We start from the raw sequence: 19343 nt of genomic DNA, 5'->3' as shown, positions 1-19343 counted from the left end.
GGATTAGAAGGGTGACTTCAGAGACCATCAGCCGGTAATGATGGAGGAGGATAATCGTGCTGGCCGCAAGCCAGCCCGGAGCGCAGTAATAAGACAGGGAGGCGCTACCAGCTTCCAGTAACCACCTCTAGTCATGCTGACAAGCGAGGCAAAATCAAAGAAGGAAAGGAAAACAAAAGGCCTTAACAAAAAAGGCATACAGGTAAAACAAAATAAACGCAAAAAGTTACGAATCGAGGTTACATTACAGTTCTTCTACAATAAAGAAAGAGAAGAGGACAAGGCCAGAGTGAAAACTCTCTCTCCTGGTTCTTTCCAACAAGATGGGCAATGATTTATTTAGGTCACCAAAAATAACATTTTACAGAAAGGGAATCATAACATTACAAAATCAAGTATAGCTGTAAAATCTCAAACATTCAGGCACTGCTTTATTTAATTAATCAAAAATAAGGTTTTAAGGAAAAGGAACTGTAACAAGCAAATGCATAGCTGCAAATTTTCTTTTGCCATCAATATTAATTCCCTCTAAAATATTCTGGGACTACTTCGCGGTTTCCAAGCAAAACTAGAATCTGTTGGGCAGCTGCTCAGCCTCATCATAAGTAGAAAACAGTTTGCAGAACAGTTTTGTTTAATGCTAACAAATAACTAAAAAATGTAGTTATCACTAGCAAATAACTCCAACATCTACTGAAACAGCCCAACCTATGCACACTGTCAGGAACATTTCACTGTGAACACAGCTGCTCTCGTCCTGCCATCACAGATGACACGTACCATGTGGAAAGGGTCAAATGTTGGAACCTGTTTAGGCACCTAAGAAGTAATCCTTAACAGAAATTACTACAGTAGGTAAGCAACTCAAATAAACGGGTCTGCCTCTGCCTGAGCCCCCCGAGGGAGGGTGTTGCATCCACTCTGTAAAGAAGGCCCACCAACTCCCTAGTTCTTTACTGGGAACTCAGAACGCAAAGCTAGATAGAAAAGCTGTTCTTCCAGAACCATCAACCATCAAAACCTTAATAAATCGCCCTGGGGTTCTTCGTGCTGTAGTGCGCCTCACAAGCAGCAACGTAGGCAGACTCTGGGAAGAAGTCGTCATGGTATTCTGCTAAAAACCTGGAAAAAGAAAAAAATAGCCCTGATGATCACCACAGTAAAGACTAAATACTAGGAAGCAAAATCTTAACTTCCGACCACTCTGACATTTCACTTTTTTTGTATTAGATAGAAAAAAATAATGAATATAATCTTGATTTCTATATACCGATTACTTTCATTGCACATAGCCAGCTTCTATGTTTAATTACTACTTCACTGGAATCCTTTCACTATCAAGTGTACAAACAGAAATAGAACCTAAACTCCATTGGGTGGCAGCCTTGATTATAAACACTTCTGTACAAAAAGGCCTTAGTGACTATCTCTACATTTTCCTGTTTTAAAAATGAACTATAAAAAATAAATTATAAACTCCATAAATTTTACTTGAGAAATTCACAGAACTTACATGGGCTACGTTAAACCAAACTGGATGGTTTAATTAGTAAAGAGCATTTTGTGTCCTAAAAGGTGCTACAGTTCCAGCTTACAGTATCAAAACACATAAATAAGGCTGAGTTATGCCTGAGATGGGCAGATGCTAAAATTGAGCAAGTCATTCAAGAATCTGTAACACAGGGATGCTATCTTGCCCCTGAAGTATCAAATACTTCACCATGAAGGGCTAAAACATTCTCGCCTAGGCCACATTAACTGCTGAGCTAAGTCATTAGCTTTGTGTTTATTTCCCTGGCCTCCCCCCACCTGTATAAATTCCTAAAAAGGTAAGGCTAAACCTCTACTAATATAATACCTTCTTCAGTAAAACTGAGTCCAAATTCATTTGAGAGCTCTTTCTTCTCTGATTATACCCTTTTTACAGCAATTATTGATGCATTGACTCTCTAGTTGATGTCTTTGGCTACAGTTTCAAAACCCATTACATGTATGTATATGTATGACTGAAACATTATACTGTACCCCAGATATTGACACATTTTAAACTGACTGTACTTCAATAAAAAATAAAACAAAACAAAACAAAACCCATTACAGCTGACCCTTGAACAATGTGGGGATTAGGGGCGTCGAAAATCCTTGTGTAACTTACAGTAGGCCCCCCATATCCACTGTTACTCCAAATTCAGAGATTCAACCAACTGCATCGATCATGTAGTACTATAGTACTTATTATTTTAAAATATCCGCATATAAGTGGGTTGGCACAGTTCAAATTTGTGTTGTTCAACTGTACTACATTTAATTGTAAACCCTTCTAAGTTACTTCTTAAAACTCTAATTCCTATTTTGTACTGGGCATATCTCAAAATTAGCAGGCTCTCCTATGCTAACTTGCAGCTACCTCATTTTGGTATTATTTGATTTCAGCTTACACAATTTTTATGCCAAATACAGTTGTGGGTTTGTTTGATGGGGAGGCTAGAGGGGAAGAGAGCAATTTTGAAACTTGTTTCTAATAAAATGTTATAAAGTCAAAATCCACTCATAGATACTTTATCCAAAATACCCACACCTAAGTATCTTTCAAAAACTCAAAGACCCATTTATCTGGCTGGAGTGTTCTGCACTCTGGTAAATCCTACTTGATTAGCTCTTGCAGGTTAGGGCCTAAATATACGGAAAAGGTACCCCCCACCCCAAAGAGAATGAAGAAAGAAGGTCTGGTAGATAGGACAGGTTGGGTGAGGCAGGGGGACAACCAGCCTTGAGCACCAAGAGGAACTGGTCAGTAGACATCCAGGTGGGAGATTTGGGCCACAGCATAAAATGAGGCCGGGGTCCAAAGGTGAGGGGAGGGCAGAGCCTCAGGGCAAATGACCCTATGACATAACAAAATGACTGGCTTTGTCAGCTGAAGGAAACAATAACTTTCTCTGAATTCACAAACTATCAGCACAGTCAACTGGTCATTTACCTTAACTCCAAAGTAGACACTAAAATTATACCTGTATATTTAAGTTAGTTTATGCATATGCAACAAAGAGAAGTCTAATATTTAGCGTACTCATGAATAAAAAAATGTAAAGTTAAATTATTATCAATCTCAATCACTTCTGTAGAAAATTTTCTATTCAACACGGTTATCCAAGTTAACAAAAAATTTTATCTCTGTACAATGAATACCCTTCACTTAGAAACCAGATAAACTATAAAAAAAGAATAGCCCAGAACTCCCATGTTACAATTACTGTTAGAACCAACCACACCTTAGGTAATGCTGTTACCATTTAAAATACCACAGAGCTAGCTTCCAGGCCTGCTGAAGAGCTCAGAAAAGCCATACATAAGGTGGCAGAGGTGAGTTTTGACCAAGTAACAATACCTCAGAAAGAGATCAAAGTGCTTCAGTAAAGCCTTCAGATTCTTCTCAGAAAAGGACATCTTTCCAAGGATTTCTGGAAGTTTCACTGCATGAAAAATAAAAGTAAAACCATTTAAAATCGGCAGGCTCTGACGAGTGGGCCACACCCAGGGATCTTCTGTGTCTCCTTTCGTCTTTAATTCAAACTGAAATTTACATCAACATTACCAAATAAAACCAAAACCCTTACTGAACACAGAGTAGTGGTACAAATATTACAAACACAATTTTTATGAAATTTAAGATTCATTCAAGTGTTTTTTTAAGAGATCAACTCTCAATGATTTTTCTTAGAACCTAAAATTACCACAAGATGTACGTAAGCCTACAAGTGTTAAAATCAAAGCAGAAAAAAAAGGGAGTGGGGGGGAAGAAAGCAGGGACCAGGATTTCTTACCAAACAATCGCAGCAAGTGTTGAGCTCCATAAATGTAAGATGGTGGTGGTGGCTGGTCACCTGGGGGGTAACTGTCGGGTACCAGTTTCCAGGAGAGAACCTGGGAAAAGCAAAACTGAGTGCTTTGTAGTTATATCTTAACACTTCATTACCAACAGGTCTGTACATTTGGAATCTTGGCAGAAATATACATGCTTTGACATTCTCAGGCCAGCAGAAAGACATCACAAATCAAGTGTCACATTTCTGCCCTCAAGCTTCCCCTCCCTCTGGCACCTCAGGAGCTGCTTCACAGCTGGACCAGAAAACAGGAAGGCTTAACCAAATGTGGAACAAACCAAAGTGGAAGTTCTAAAGCTATCCCACCCTCCTCGACAACATGGAGACGCTTTTAAAGAATCACCTAAAAATTACGCCAAATTGTATGCAGAGGAAAAAATATGCCCCTATATCAAAATAACCACAAGCTTATAAAAATAAATAAAAGTGAGGGGAGAAGACTTAAAATTAGGTTAGGAAAATACCTGATTTTCTAATTTTTCAATAGCTACTACCTATGAATTAGCTTTAACTGTCTTGGTCATCTTGCCCCTTTTCCTTTATTGGAAATTCTGCTGTATTAGACAACGAAGCAGTAAAAAGCAATCCAAAGATGTTTTGAGTAATGTTACCATTGTTTCAAGATTCTCTAATTTTCTTTTATGTGAGATTCACTTTGGAAACTAATCTGACCCACTGAATTAAGTGAATACAGATTTCAACCCTGATAAATGATTTCTTTTCCTTCTTGAATTTCAGAACTGTGGGTGGATTGGGGGCTTTTGTTAAAGAGCTGAATTTCAAAATTCTCTGATGAGCTTCCATAGAAATACTTCAGCAAATTATAAAACTATTCTACTGAGCTGCTGCTTTGCTTTTTGGGCTGTGCCAAATTTAATCTGGAAATAGCAGGGCCAAAGGAAATCCTCTATAAGACAAAGCAGAGGAATGCCAACACAACCCCAGAAAGGCTGATGTAGACCACTGAATGACACAAAACTGTAGAAGTTAACTAGCACCACCATGTTTCTGTATGACTCTGTGCCGAAGGTCTCGGCTTCATTCCTTGCCTCGCTCGCTAGTCTTCTGTGCTGGGGAAGGCTCAGGGCAGGAATAGTTTCAGCATCCTTAGACTATCCTTAGCACCTAACCCCCTGGTGCACAAAGCTGAAGCTCAGGAACTGTTTCAACAGTGGTACTTGAAGTGAACAAAGGGGAATTTACGACCACTGGAGGCATGAAGCACATGTGTGTGCAAAAGCAAGTCATTGAGCTAGTCAGCAAGCCAGTGGACCTCATGCACTCAATTCTGCATCTTAATGCACCAACTCATCTCCTATTTATCAAAGATGCATTATGGGGGAAAATAACAGGTTTCAAATGGAGGGATTCTCAACTGAGGTGTGCCTGAGAACCACCTGTGATCTTAACCAGGAATGTGTGAGTCCAGATCCTGCCCTGATGCAGTGGGGCAGCAAACGGTGGTCAGGATGCAAGTCTCAGTTATAACATGCTGCAACAGAGGCACTTACGGAGGCGGGAATGCACTGAGGTCTCATGAATCACCGAGAGCCTGCCGAACTTCAACCGTTTACCAGAAATCCTCCTTTTTCACTAGATCCTGCAGCTGTACCTATAACCACTAGATGGTGGCCTGGTACCAGTGACCAGAGTGGGAATGTTCAGATGTGCCTAAATATTCAGCTGTATTCTAAAAGAAATTCTCCTTGAATACTAACACCTGCAGGGCCTTGTTTGAAAAATGGGAGATTAGGAACTGCTTGTACTAGGAATTTCCTAACCTTGCCTTAACATCATTGTAACCCAAATTGGGTTTTCTATCAGGGGCCAGTCAACTTGGGCCAAATCCACCCATCTTGTGCTAAAAATGGTTATGTTTTTAACTGCTTTAAAAAATCCAATGAATAACCTTTCACGACATATGAAAATCATACGAAATTCAATTACCAGCATGCATGAATGCATTCTGGGGGCACACAGCACACCTATTCATTTGTGAACTGTCCACACTAACTTCACACTGGTACACAACACTGAAAATATTTACAATCTGATCCTTTATAAGAAAAGTTTGCCAACCCCCACCATAAACATTCTGTCTAGTAAAGCCATCCTTCCCAAGGAAATCCCACCTCCTAGGTGAGAGTCACAGAATATCCCAGGGGACTAAGACATCACCCGAACTCCTCAAACACTCACTGCCTGCCTCAGTTAACTGGCCCTAAAAATAGAGTTTTAAAATGAAGTTTCCCATTCGTAAAATGGAACTCTGGTGGTAAAGTTACTCTCAAGAACTTGGGTCGAGAACTTGGCACAACACTGGCATCCAGCATGCCCTCAAAGGGATGGATATTAGTATTACTGTTAAGAATAGGTTTTATATTTTTAAAAGGTCAGAAGAACACCAAAAGTTGAATAGTACCTCATAACATACAGAAATTATCTGATATTCAATTTCAGTGTCCATAAATAAAATGTTGTTGGAACAAAGCATACTAATTCATTTATACAATGTCTATGGCTGCTTTGGAGTTGGGTAGTCTTGACAGCGACTGTGTGGCCTGCAAAGTTTAAAATATTTACTCTCTGGCCTTTGCAGAAAAAGTGTGCTGGTAACTGTTCTATAAAGTGCAAATATTTGCATTTCAATACTTGCACTTACTTGAAATAAAAGATGAATGTTAAGTGTAGGGCTGGAATCCTAACCATTTTATCATTCTCGAAACCATAAACACAACATTATACATAACACAAACAATTCTGTTAATATTCACAGCAAGAGCAACACAACACTTCTAAGAAAACCCGATTTCCTCCAATAGGACTTAAGAAATCACAAAAGGAAGGACTCACTGGGAATAAACAGCAGACACAAACTCTTTACCTCATTTATTTCATTAGTTCTTCTGCCTTCAAAGCCAGCAAACACGGTACTCCCTTCCTTGCTAGGGGTCAGAGGAACAGGCGAGGATGATCTGCTATGTACAGGTGTCTCTTCAAAAAGAAAAAATGGTAATTACTCCCTTATAAATTACACAACTACTCAAAGACTGCTGGAAGACCCGTTACAAAAAGCAGAGAAGTTACTCATCTTTAACAATAAGACTATTATTAACAACAGTAGCTGGACTATTATTTGGCAAAAAAAAAAAAAAAGAATCAAGTACTGATACATGCTACAACACGATGAACCTTGAGAACATTATGCTAAGTGAAAGAAGCCAGACAAGACAACATCGTATGATTCCACTGATATGAATTCATGCCCCAAAGAGGCAAATCCATAAGGACAGGAAGTAATCAGTGGTTGCCTAGTATGGCAGACTAGGGCTAGGGAGAGGAAATGGGGAGTGATGGCTAGCCAACTCTGAATCAGTCAGTGCCAAGGATCCAAGTGCACAGCTGAAGGCGTGGGGGCTGTCCTCTCTTACCCGGCTGCTCACGAGGGAGGGAAAATGCCTCATGAGCCTCAGGTGTGCCAAACTCCTGAGTCGAACTGCCACAGTTGAGCATGTGACTCTAGATGTGACCGTGTGCTCACCCTGTTTTCCCCCCAGCCCCTCCGGCTGGCTGGACCCCTTACAGGACCACAGTGCCTGGCCCAGACCAAGTACCAAGTCAACGTCAGCTCTCCCCAGCCTCCCGGCACTGGGGAATGGACCTACTCTTCTCCAGGTGCAGAAACAGCTTGGGCATGCTGGCGGACGTGTCCTGCTGCCGGCGCTTGGGCTGAGGCGAGGCGCTGCTCTCAGACAGCCTGTCGCAATTGGCAGAGTGGCGCGTGGACCGCCTCAGAGACTGCAAGGCTTCCGGCTCGGCTTTGCGTCTTTTGGGGGTAGCTGGTTCACCTGTGGTTGGCTGACTCTCTGTGGACTGTGGCGTGGATGGATTCAACAAAGGTGGGCTTGGAGAGAGCTCCTCCTGGTTCCTAGGGAAGAGAAGGGAAAGCATCACACATGCCCCGGCCTGCAGCATCTCTGCAAAACCTGGAGGGTTTCTTCAAAGTTCTCCTTCAGACAATAAACACAGCCTCCACTCCAGGACGGTGAGGAACTTTCACTTTCAAATGTGCCAAAACAAATATTTTCTTAAAAAGTAACTAAACATATATATATATTTTAAAGTGACTAAACATATTAAATTATTTTAACCCTCTCAATAACTCTTCAAGGCACACTGCCATCAAAGATTGCGATGCCTTTTTATACTTGTCTTAGATCAGTGGTTCTCAATTGGTAGTGATTCCACCCTGCCAGGGGACACTGACACCTTCTGGAGACAGTTTTGACTGTCCCATCTGGGAAAGTGCTATCAGAAACTAGTGGGTAGAGACCAAGGATGCTGTTCAGCACCCTACAGTGCTCAGGGCAGTCCCACCACAGAGGATGACATGGTTCAAAACATCCGCCGAGCCAAGATTGAGAAACCCTGGTGGAAGAGGCTAAGAATTCTACATTCTCTCATCACAATGTAACTACTGGTAGGACTAGAAATGTGACAAATGTCCGCCAAGCTTTGTGGAAACACACAGTCCTTCCCAGACACTGGGAATATCGAGGTTTGGAATAGGGCATGGGGACATCAACATAGGTCCCCAGTGAGTCACACAGGCCTCTCAAATGGGGTGGAATCAATAGGGAAGAAAGGCTGGCTGAGAAGACACGGTCATGAGGCAGAGAACCAGGAGATGGGACCTGGGAAAAAAGGGGGAAAAGGGGCGGAGGGGAAAGGTAGTCAATGCATGGCGTAGCAAAGTGGGGAGTTGTTGGTGTCCATGGGGAGCAAAGGGAGGTGGGAGACAAAGGCAGATGGTAAACAGGCAAGAAAAGATGGATGAGCGGAAATCATGAGAACAGACCACTCTCTCTCTCAGGCAGAAAATCATAAGGGAGATAGGGAAGTAGCTGACACAGATGTAGGCACAGACTTAGGCTGGGGGACGTTCGTTCCCCCCAAAGAATAGAGATTTGAGCATGCTTGGTCACCAAGGGAAGAAAGTGGTAACCCAGCAGAACAAGAAGAAAACCAACCTTTACTCAAAGGCCAAAGGTGGCTGGCCCTTCGTGCACTTCGTCATTTAATAACTACCTACAGAAGCAAATGTTCTTTCCATTGTACAGAGGCCAAAACAAGAGGCTCAGAAGGCACCTCCACAAGTCACACAGCCAGCAAGTGAGGGAGGCAAGTTCAAACCAACATCTACTCTTCACAGGCCGTGTGTGCTCTCTTCACCCCATAGTCTTTGGAAAGAAGGGGATAGCTACCCCAAATCCACCTTCTCTATACTGGAATGTTCACTTAGGAGAACCATTCAGAAAGTGAATGATAGCTTACCTAGCGAAAAAGGAAGCCACCAGTAATCTACTCCCTCCCCAAACATGTTGGTCGCGTAGCATCAAATGGAAATCTTCAAAAACAGATGTAGCTATTTGATTGCTGATACCTGATGGCTGAACTGCAAGCCAACTTACCTATTAGTGTTTGTGGTACTTTCCTTAATCGGAAGAAAAAATTTGGATGAAGTCACCTTTTTATACTGAACTTGTTCATATGGATAGAGCAAAACCAATGGGAGAGTGTAATCAAAGGTTATTCTTAATCCATCCACCATCTCCTTACAAAGGTCAACACTGGAAAGATTAAAGAGATGAGAGATGCAATAAAATAACAACAATGAATTTGCACATTTTTAACAAGGAAGCATTTTAAATGTTACATACTACACCTACACACATAAAAAATAAAGAGTCTGCAGATGCTGACAGCAAAGAATTAAATGGGAACACATATCCCTAATATAAAGTGCAGTAAGCAAGTAATTTTAACCTACCCACACTGAACACAAATGAGTATGTTCAGTGCCACAGAAGGAGCCCAAGTAGTCTGTGCCGCAGAGGACGGACAAGCCCCAATCACCAGGAGCTGAAGGGTGTGGACCTGAGGTACTCCTAACACCTATTTTAACTCCAATAATCTACTTGTCTGACTCAACGACAGCTGGGTCATGTCACAAGGCTGGCTATGAGGACAATTACTTAGACTGAGATAAAGACCTATTTGTGAACAAACTTCAATAAAATTCTCATCCTCCATTTTAGTACTTCTCAGAGGAAGAAAAAAAGTTTTCTCCCTAAATTACATCACTGAAAAAAAACTAGTCCTGGTGTTGAGGCAGTGCATATATTCAATGGATCCACATCACATATCTAGAGTTATTAAACATTTTGGAAAAGGGATAATATTTTGAAATTAAACAGGTTATTAAGTCAATCATTAAGCACTGTATTAAATGAATTCATAACTGAAACAGAGACAGGGTTACCTGTTTTAAATGGAAGTCACTTCTCTAAAATCCAAAGAGAACCATGAGATGCCAACCTTCCCTCCCCACTTACTTCTTTTCTGCTGGGATATAATGTACGTTCATGTTGGCGTGTGGCATAGCGTGATGGTGACGAGGCCTCTCATTGGCTGAAAAGGCTGCATTGATAGCAAAATGCTTCACGTATGATTCCAAAATCGTTATGATGTTGGTCTGGCACGGAAGTTTCACTAACTGTTAACAAAAATATAAACATCTGATACATATATCCCATTGTATAAACCATATAGTCCAAGAAACAGTGGTCTTGTATACATCATTTTCCAAACTAAAAAAAAAAGCCAATTCTATTTGAAGACACTTCTTTAAAATAAATGTGCTTTGAAACTCTTTTTTTCTTCTACTGATCATATCCCATGCAGATTACAGTATTAATTTTTAAAATAAATGCAGTGATTCTCAGCTTAGTGATCCATTAGAATCACCCGGGGGAGCCTCTAAGACTATATCCACAGTCAGTGCCCCCAACACCACACATGAATTTCCTCTTCACATCTTGGTTGAAGCCCAGGCATCAGGACTTTGCAAAGCTCCCTAGAAGATTCTAAAGAGCAGCCAGGGCTGGAAAAGAACGTGCACACTTTAATTATCAGAATACTACTGCCAGAGGAGTTGAAAACCTGACTCAGCACATAACTTAAAATAGGAATTTCATTCCTCCAAGGTTCTCAACTGTCTGAGTCTGTGATTGCAAAATATGGTGAAATGAAAGCTCTATTACAAATCCATGTTTTATATTTGCTCGCAGTATACCCGTTTCCTTCTGTTGATATAGTAACAATCATCCTCAAGCTTCTTCTTCAGAACTTCAGGGATTTCTATAGTTATTGTTCTTTCTTCCATTTCCCTTTTTGCGTGCAGCTCTGGTTCTTCCTTCTGCAATATCACAAGTCCATTTTTAACTACCTCAAACAGGTCAAGAGTCTATATCGAAAAAAAACTCAGCATAGAACAGCCTACAATGAAACAAACACAGTTAATTCTCGACACTTACACCAGTAATGATGCCATGTGTTCTAATGAAAAGTGTGTTAAAGGGCAAAAGTTAACTTGTTTTAGGGCACTAACCACACTATAAATGCTTATTTTGTTTCTTCTCAATTTAAGTGTACCAGTGGGATCTACGTTAGCTTTGTAGGCAGGCAGGTGAGAGGTGCCAAACTCTGATACACACCATTTGAAAGTTAACCACCATTATAAAAATAAAGTTCACAATTTCAGTAGAAAGAAAGAAGTAACTACGATTTGTGGAAACACTTTATGGGTATAAAGAGCCATGGAGCAGTTCATACAGTAACTATCAATTTAAGAGTTATTTTCCCTTAAATATGAAGTACAACTTTATAATGTTTGGTTAAAAAATGTATTTTTACAAAACATTTCACAACTAGAAAATTTCACTACTAAAAATATATAGCAAAGACAAAGAGTTTTTACAAAAAAAAAACTTTATACCACTTCAGTCTTCTCTTCAATATCACTTTCTTCACTTATTTCTCCATCCTTTTCTTCACCACTGTCATCAGAGGAACTGTTTATTGCTAGGCAAAACAAAAAATAACAGGCAAACCAGCATTATATACTTTCCTAACCCTTACATTTACAATTCTTTAAGGTGCCATGTGTGTCTTACTGCAGGTAGAGAACTGCAGTCCTTCATTTATTTTAAATGCTGAACACAAATACTGTACCTTTCAGAACAGAAATTTATTTTGAAGAAACACCAATTTCAATGGATGCAAAAACCACAGAAGTAAATGATCTGAAAGTGTTCAGTCACCTAGGATCCTGTGGTTCCCTAGTGCATTCATAAGTGAAGCAAGGTACCAAGAAGAAAACATGAGAATGGAGCTCTGAAGGTTTAGTTTAAAGACACCAGCTGAGAAGGCAGTGGTCATGTGCATAACTGATGAGGTCTGATTAGGAACTTACTGACTGCTACTTTAATTGTCAGAAACAAAAGGGGCAAATGTTATATGTAATGAGCTTAAAATGTTTCCCTGTCTATAATTCCAATGAATCTCCCCCCCCCCAATCCTAAGCTATGAAAGAACAAGGTAAAACTCCTTTTAACCAGAGAAGATGAGTCAAGCCACTCACAGTTTTCATCATTTTCATCTTTTTCTTCAGCGGGGAGGCTTTTTAAGACAGAGTCTACACCAGGCAACCGGCAGCGCTTCCTCTTTCTTCCTGTGCTTCTCCTGAAACAGATAAACACAACTGAAGTGCTGATGTTGACTGCTATGGGTCTTGAGGTAAAAAATAAGACAAAATAACGTAAGAAATAACGAAACTTTAAAACATAAGTGCTAATCTCCATTTCAGAATGCTACACAACAACCTCTCTGAAAGCACAGCAGTTACTTAGAATACAATAGAAACTGTTCACTAACACCCTTTCAGTATGTAAAATTATTTAATAAACCATGGCCATCAGATTTTTTAACTCTTATTTAGTCATAAAAATTCTAAACACAAAAAGAAAACACACTGAGTAACATTTATATCGTGATTTTTGTATTCTTACAGGCGAGCTACAGCTTTTCTTGCCAATTTACGCTGTAATCTCCGATTTTCATCGGTGTCACGAAGGACATGATCTTCAGCTGCCCATCTATCCCAGCTAAGCAAACAAAAAAAGGACAAGTATGTAAAATTCAGTATTTCAGTTTGATACAAAACAAATGCTAACAGTACTTCATAGTAAGGGAAGTGTCTCAGAATTACTTACATTTTAGAAAACTATTTAAATATTTTAAAATCACAAAAAAGATGCAAATAAACTGAAGAAGGAACTCATTCAGACACAGAAGAAACTGGGGTTTCCAGAATTACCCAGAGAGAATCCAAATATAATCGACTCAGAAGCAATCATTCTTCAGAGTAGGCAAGGTTTGATAAAAAAGCAAAAACAGGAAATGAAACTTTCCTAGGAGTGTTTCTAAAACTTAACAAAGAAGTTTGCAATGTTTCAGTGCAGACATGATCAATTTTTAGTCCGGTTTAACAAGTACACTCACCTTCTGTTCCAACCATTAAAATGGATCAGATATTCTGGGATCTTTCTGCCTTTTTCGTCTTTCCCAACAATAACATCGACAACCTGAAACCAGGAAATATTGTCCACAAACGAGAGAACATACAGAATATCAGAAGCTCGATCAGGAAAATTAGATCATAGACCTTTTTTTAAAAGAAAAGAAAGCATTCTCTCCTTTTTTAGACAGAGAGCTGGATTGAAACATTTTTCCTTTCAATTCCATTTTTTTCCCTGAGTGGATGCCTCAAAAATAGGAAACATCCTTCCAATCACCCCCTGATTGGTCTCTGAGTGTGAGAAAGGATGCAGCTTCTGAAGCTATTGGTCAGCCGATTTGTCACTAACTAAAGAGTCCAGGCCATACAAGCGAGCTGCAGCCGTGAGACCTCTGGGACTTGTAGTCTCCTGGGCTCCGCTGCGTCCAGGGCCAGTTTGGCTCGCAAATTACGCCATCCCTCCCAGCGGTGTCCCCAGGGGGGACGTCTGGGGCAAATGATGGGGCGTGTCACCCTTCGGAAGACTCAAGGAGGGGAGGGAGGAAGCACAGCAAATAGAAAAAAGAGACAGGGACAGCGGGGGCGGAGCCCGAAAGTAAAACAGAGCCACCAGGGCTTGGAAAGTCCCCCAAAGGACAGCACCGCCCAGACACACCTGGGGCCAGGGACCAGCCCCCACCCCTGGCCTGCGAGGCCCACTCCCTCTCGCCATCCAGACCTGAGGAGCTGCACATGTGGCTCGATTTCCCCCGAGCCCCTTAGACTTAGGCGGACAGGCACGGGACGCGACATGGGATTGAAAACCTAAATGCTGCAAGGCCCTGAGAGATGAAGACTCTGCCCTCCGGGTGGGGATCTAGGCCTACGGGAAGGGTCGGGCCTAGACATGACTGGGGCCCCAGGGCAAAAACGTCGCCACTGATGGCCAACGCTGTGACGCTATGCAGTAAGACCTGGGTCGGTCGGTCAGGGCGTCGCACGGGAGCCCACGAGGCGCTAGACTGCGCAGTATGAGGAGAGATTTAACCCGAACGCAGAGGCCACGAGCGAGCAGCCTGTTGGACGCGCGGTCCCGAGTGCCCTCGCGTGCGCAGACCGACGCCGCGGCCCCAGCGTCTCGACAACGCGGCCGCAGCCTCGCGACACCGCACCCGCGAGGTTTCCGACAGCGCCTGCGCAGCGCCCGCCCCCACCCCACCCACGGAGCACCGGGCGGAAACGGAAGGGCCCCGGCCCCGACTGCCCAGCGCGGCGCCCCGCGAGCGCCCCCTGTCGCCCGCCCGGCGCTGCGCAGGCCGAGGAGCCGCGAGCAGAGAGCGCCCGGGCCCCGCCACTTCCCCAGCTCCGCGGCACCGTCCGCACCCGCATCCGCATTCGCCTCCCGTCCGGGGGTCCCCGGCCCGCGCCTCCTCCCTGTCCCTCCGCGGCGGCACCTTGGCATCGTACAGCACTCGCGCCTTGGTGGGGTCAGGCTCGAAGCACAGCACTTTCTCCCCTGAGTGGAATTTAAATTTCATGCCCTCGCTCGCGCTCATTTGCTCATCGTGGCGGAGGGCGAGGCTCCGGGGCGGGCGGAGCGCGCACGGTGGGGGAGGGGGGTGGGGGCGGGGAGGTGGCGCGCTGCGGCGGGGGTGGTGGGGAGGGAGCGGGGACTGGCGGAGGCTGCGGCCGTCCCGCCCTCGGCCCCGCCTCTGCCCGCCCCGCGCCTCTGCCGGACCTCGGAGCGGCCGGGCGCGCGCGCTCCCGATCGAGCGCGCCCCGCGAATCCCCGCTGGCCCCGGGGAGGCTGCGAGCCGGGACCCGGTGGCCAAGGTCTGCCCGCAGAGCGGCCTCTCCCGTCCTCCTGGGAAAGGCGGGTGACGCGGGCCCACGGGGTCATCGCGCTGGACGCGCGCTCTCCGGTCCGGGGATGGGAGACGCTCAAGACAGAGCCCTTCTAGGGTGGGCACTGGCGGCGGGGAGGCCGGCCGGGGGCTGCCCTCCGGGAGCTCCCTGGCTGCGCCACATCTACCACCTTAGAGCGCGCGCCGCGGTGTGTGGCCGCGCGAGGACATCGGGCTGGAGTCGGGTCTAGATGAGCAGTGGCTTTGGGCTGTGGGCGAAGGGTGATGGAGGAGTGAATAAAGCACTGGGGATTATCGGGGCGAGGATAAGCAAGTGACAGGCCTGGACCCCCCCCCCCACCAGTGACAGCGGGTGAGCAATGAGCCGCGAGGCTGATAGGTCCTTACCAGTTATGAACATCTTAAGTCTCAGCTTCCGCGCATGGTTTCTCAATCCCCAGAACTCGCAGAGATGCTCCCTCAAGGTCTGTCTTCTCCAATCCATTGAAAACTCCCTACAGGTGAGAGGTAGTGTAAGGCCTGTCCTTGCAGGTACCTGCACAGAGGGGATGCTCAGGGGATACTTGATTAACGAGTGACATATGCTAAGAGACCCTTCTTGAAAGGCAAACCTCTGGAAACAGGAAAGATGGTGCTGGGTTTGTTTTCTTTTGAGGAATGGAAAGTCTCTAGGTAGTGTAGTTACTGAATTAAGACTGGGCTGGAGGCCAGCTTTGAGGCTCCGAGGTCGTCATGAACTGCTAGTTCTCTACACTCTGGGCTTGGTTCTTGCCTCTAGAAATTTGTACTTGCCGTCCCCTTCACTGCGTTCCTGGTACACATCCTTCACATTTCAGCTTGGACGCGGCCAAGAGAAAACCCTTCAGGCTTCTCTAGATGATGATACACCCCTCCAGTGTTCCCTCCCAGCCCTCTACTTTTCCATTTCTTGCATTCACTACTCTGCAGTAGGAGGGCTGTTCATTTGCAAAATGCCCTCTTTAAGCTGCTCAGCTCCTTGAAGCTTAGGAAGGCAAGACTGCAGGGAATTGGATCCAGTTCATCACTGCACACTCTGGCACACAATGAATATTTATTTACTTAATGGATGAATGAATAGATTACAGATTTATAAAACAATCCACAAAATTCAGTGATCAATTGGATGTGAAGTTGGAAAGGGAAGGAGGAGGCTTGGAAGAATTCCAGATTTTCTGGCATAATGACCTGGGTGAGTGATGGGTTCCCTGGCCAGAATTAGTGCTCTCAGAGAAGGGATAGTTTGGGGAAAGACACAGAAGATCTCTGTCTGGGATAATATAGTGGAGAAGTCAGAACTGGAGCCATGATTCATCTTCAGGTTGTGGTTTATCAGGGATGAGATCTTGATGGCTTGTTCCCTATAAATGGCAGGGGGAGCTCTGGGGCATAAGTAATTGCATGTTATATTTAAGCCGTAACTAAAGTATTCGTGTTTTTACTTTTTTTGTTGGTGAATGAAGAGTTCCTCTCCAAACTGTAATCTTTCAGAGCAAAACTCTGGATGCTTGCTTTTGCTTTTCACCATTTCTACCCCTTATATCCATAAGCAATACCTTTTACCCTGTCCCTTAAAAAGTCCAAGAATGCAAAAGCCTTCAGGATCCTAAAAGGTACAGATCTCACCAATGGCAGCACCCATTGCCATCCTTCTCCAGATTAGGACCCACTAAAGACGGCTCCATCTCTCATGTGGGTGGAGCATCCTTTTCCTCTTGGGGGTAAAGGTAAAGAATATGGTGGGCTCTGGGATCCAGTCCCACACTTGTCACTTCCTAGTTTGTATGATGTAACCTTGGACAAATGATAAGTCTGTCTATGATGTAGTTTTCTTACATTTAAAATGAAGATAACATTGGCTTCTGATAGGGTTGTCTTAGGAATAAATCAGTCTATTCAGTGTATATGTCAGCATATAAGTCCTGGGTAAATGCTTGCTATTAATATTAGGCATTTCTTGACCATGTCTCCTTGTCCCTTTCTCATTCAACAAATATGTACTGAGCCCCCTGTGTGCTGGATGCTAGACACATCCAGTAGGATACAGATACTACTGCTGGCCTCCAAGAGGACACATTTCAGGAGGAGCAGAGCAGCATGCAAGCACGTGCAAGACTCATGGGTGCTCTGATAAAGCTGGTCCAGAAGAGAAGGGACACAGGACTTACATCTCCCTAGGAAGAGGGAGACTGTCAGAAAAAGCTTCAGAGTGGAAGTGCTCTTGTTAAACAATAAACGGAAGCACTTTAAAATTTTTAAGAGTTTATTTGAGCAAAAAGCTATGGGCATCGGGCAGCACCAAACCAGACATGCTTAGGAATACTACACTGTCAGGAACTCAGGGAGAGGATTTCACAGAGAAAAGGCAGAAGTAAGTAACGTGTTGATTGGCTGTAGGCTAAAGCCTAGTTGGCTCTCTGTGATTGGCTGTCCTTAGCATTTTGATTTCATAACCTTGAGGAACTCAGCAGGCTTAGATTTTGGGTTCTTACTTAGGCAGACAAGCCATTAGAGCCACCTTGGTCTAATGGACTCTTTGGTTAATTAATTAAACAATTCCTCCCTTTTGGTCATCCTCTCCTACACGAGAGATTGACCCCAAATTTGGTATTAGCACCACTCTCAGCCACCAACAGAGTTAAGTTGTTCTTGTCTCATCGTGAAACTCTTGGGTTGTGATGTCAGATCCGTGGAAGACTTCCTTTTGCTGTTCATCTCATTTTTCATCCTGTTTCTGTTTCTCTAAGCACAGAGACACCATCTGATGTACTGCCAATGGCTGTGAACGTGCATTTAAGACCTTTGAGAGAACATAGCACACCAGGGACTCTACAATGATGACAATTAGGAGGATAATACAGGAGACTGAAGTATACTCCTTAACCCGGGCCCCCATGCATCAAACCAGTTGGTATCAAATAAATCAAAGAATGTACCTGAAGGGGCATCAGCCTGTTTGTTAATTTCCTGTATTTGTTACGACACTAGAGGTGTTGATCCAGGTACAGCAGGAGGTATTTGCTATGGCACAGACTCCTGCTTGTTCAGCCAGCAAGTAATCTAACACAACTCTAGTATCTAAGCCACCTTAGCAAGAACTTCTCGGGACGTGTGTTGTGTAGCTGCGGCCTGGGCAGCGGATGCACGACAGTGGTCGGAGGGAAGGAGCACTGTCCTCCCAGGCGTTTACGGAGAGGAAAAGCAAGTAGCAAGAAGGCAAAAGGAACAACGTTTCCGTGTTGGAGATGAAGATCTTGATCTGTGACCTTGGAAGATCTGTCCACTGCAAGCTGCCATCTGCTTCTGGGGAGGCGCTCCCTAGTCAGTTGTAACTTGACATCTGCTGCAGTGTGCCGTCCCAGGAGTCTGGGGAAGCCCTTTTCAATCGGGGGATGTGTACCCAGGTTCAGTTCCTTGAAATCTGGCTGCCACCTGGGTAGTGAGGAGGACCTGGTGTGGTCCCTTCCAAGGAAGTTCAAGGGCAGTCACATTCTTAGTGATCCCAAAATAGAAGAGTGGGAGAAAACTGGAAACATTCGTTTGGAGAGCCGTTGCCAGATATTTGAGGAAACTGGAATTCAGGATCCAGTTCAGTTTACAGATACACAGTTGTTTCCTCTCACCTCTATTATTTCTAGTAGTTCTAGTTATATATATTTATAAGAATTCTTAACCCTTAGAATCCTTTATTCCTAGTGAAAACTAAGAAGTAAGCAGTGTGCACTGTCCGTTACACTAGCATTCTAGTGTAACAAATTTAGAAACACTGTTCACAATTTCTAGAAGTATATCCTTCCTCTTGGTAAGTTTTTTAATGTGGCGTAAAACATGTTTGTGGGTAGAACCAAGTATCTTTAGTTCCTCTGTAAAAGAAAGCCGGAAGTGGAAAACCTATGTTTAGTAATTAATGTTTCAGTATTTTATCTTACTTGGAAATGATCTGGATGTTCAATAAATAGCCATCATTTAACTTATCTCGTCCAACTTTAAGGTCTTAAGTAACTCAAAAGATTTTGGAAATTGTTTATAAGCAGAAATACCATAAAGCATAATAATTGTTGAAAAGTGCGTTTATAAACTTTTATCTTACTGACGTCTCTTTAGTTTACTTATTCTTAACAATTTTGTTTAGATTACTCATGAAAATTTCATGAGACGTTGAACAGGCAGCCATCATCC

At 43.5% G+C, this 19343-nt stretch overlaps 1 protein-coding gene across 2 annotated transcripts; it reads right to left on the bottom strand.

Annotated features, from left to right (window-relative positions):
• Positions 1-290: 290 nt before the first annotated feature.
• Positions 291-14902, bottom strand: MSL3 (MSL complex subunit 3). Of its 2 annotated transcripts, none has more exons than XM_032474590.1 (13): positions 14736-14902; positions 13287-13369; positions 12794-12889; positions 12367-12467; positions 11722-11807; positions 11020-11142; positions 10280-10440; positions 9356-9514; positions 7550-7812; positions 6769-6878; positions 3825-3924; positions 3389-3473; positions 291-1122 (listed from the first exon to the last, which is right to left on the bottom strand). In XM_032474590.1, exons 1-13 carry the CDS (start codon positions 14835-14837, stop codon positions 1023-1025), a joined length of 1569 nt encoding a protein of 522 aa, XP_032330481.1. In that variant the 5' UTR covers positions 14838-14902; the 3' UTR covers positions 291-1022. The 2 variants fall into 2 exon arrangements, with proteins under 2 accessions (XP_032330481.1, XP_032330482.1); XM_032474591.1 differs by lacking the exon at positions 14736-14902 and adding an exon at positions 14665-14683.
• Between the last annotated feature and the right edge of the window lie 4441 nt (positions 14903-19343).

Source organism: Camelus ferus, chromosome X (assembly GCF_009834535.1).
Source record: "Camelus ferus isolate YT-003-E chromosome X, BCGSAC_Cfer_1.0, whole genome shotgun sequence".
NCBI classification, from domain to species: domain Eukaryota; kingdom Metazoa; phylum Chordata; class Mammalia; order Artiodactyla; family Camelidae; genus Camelus; species Camelus ferus.
This window is presented reverse-complemented; position numbering and strand designations above follow the sequence as displayed.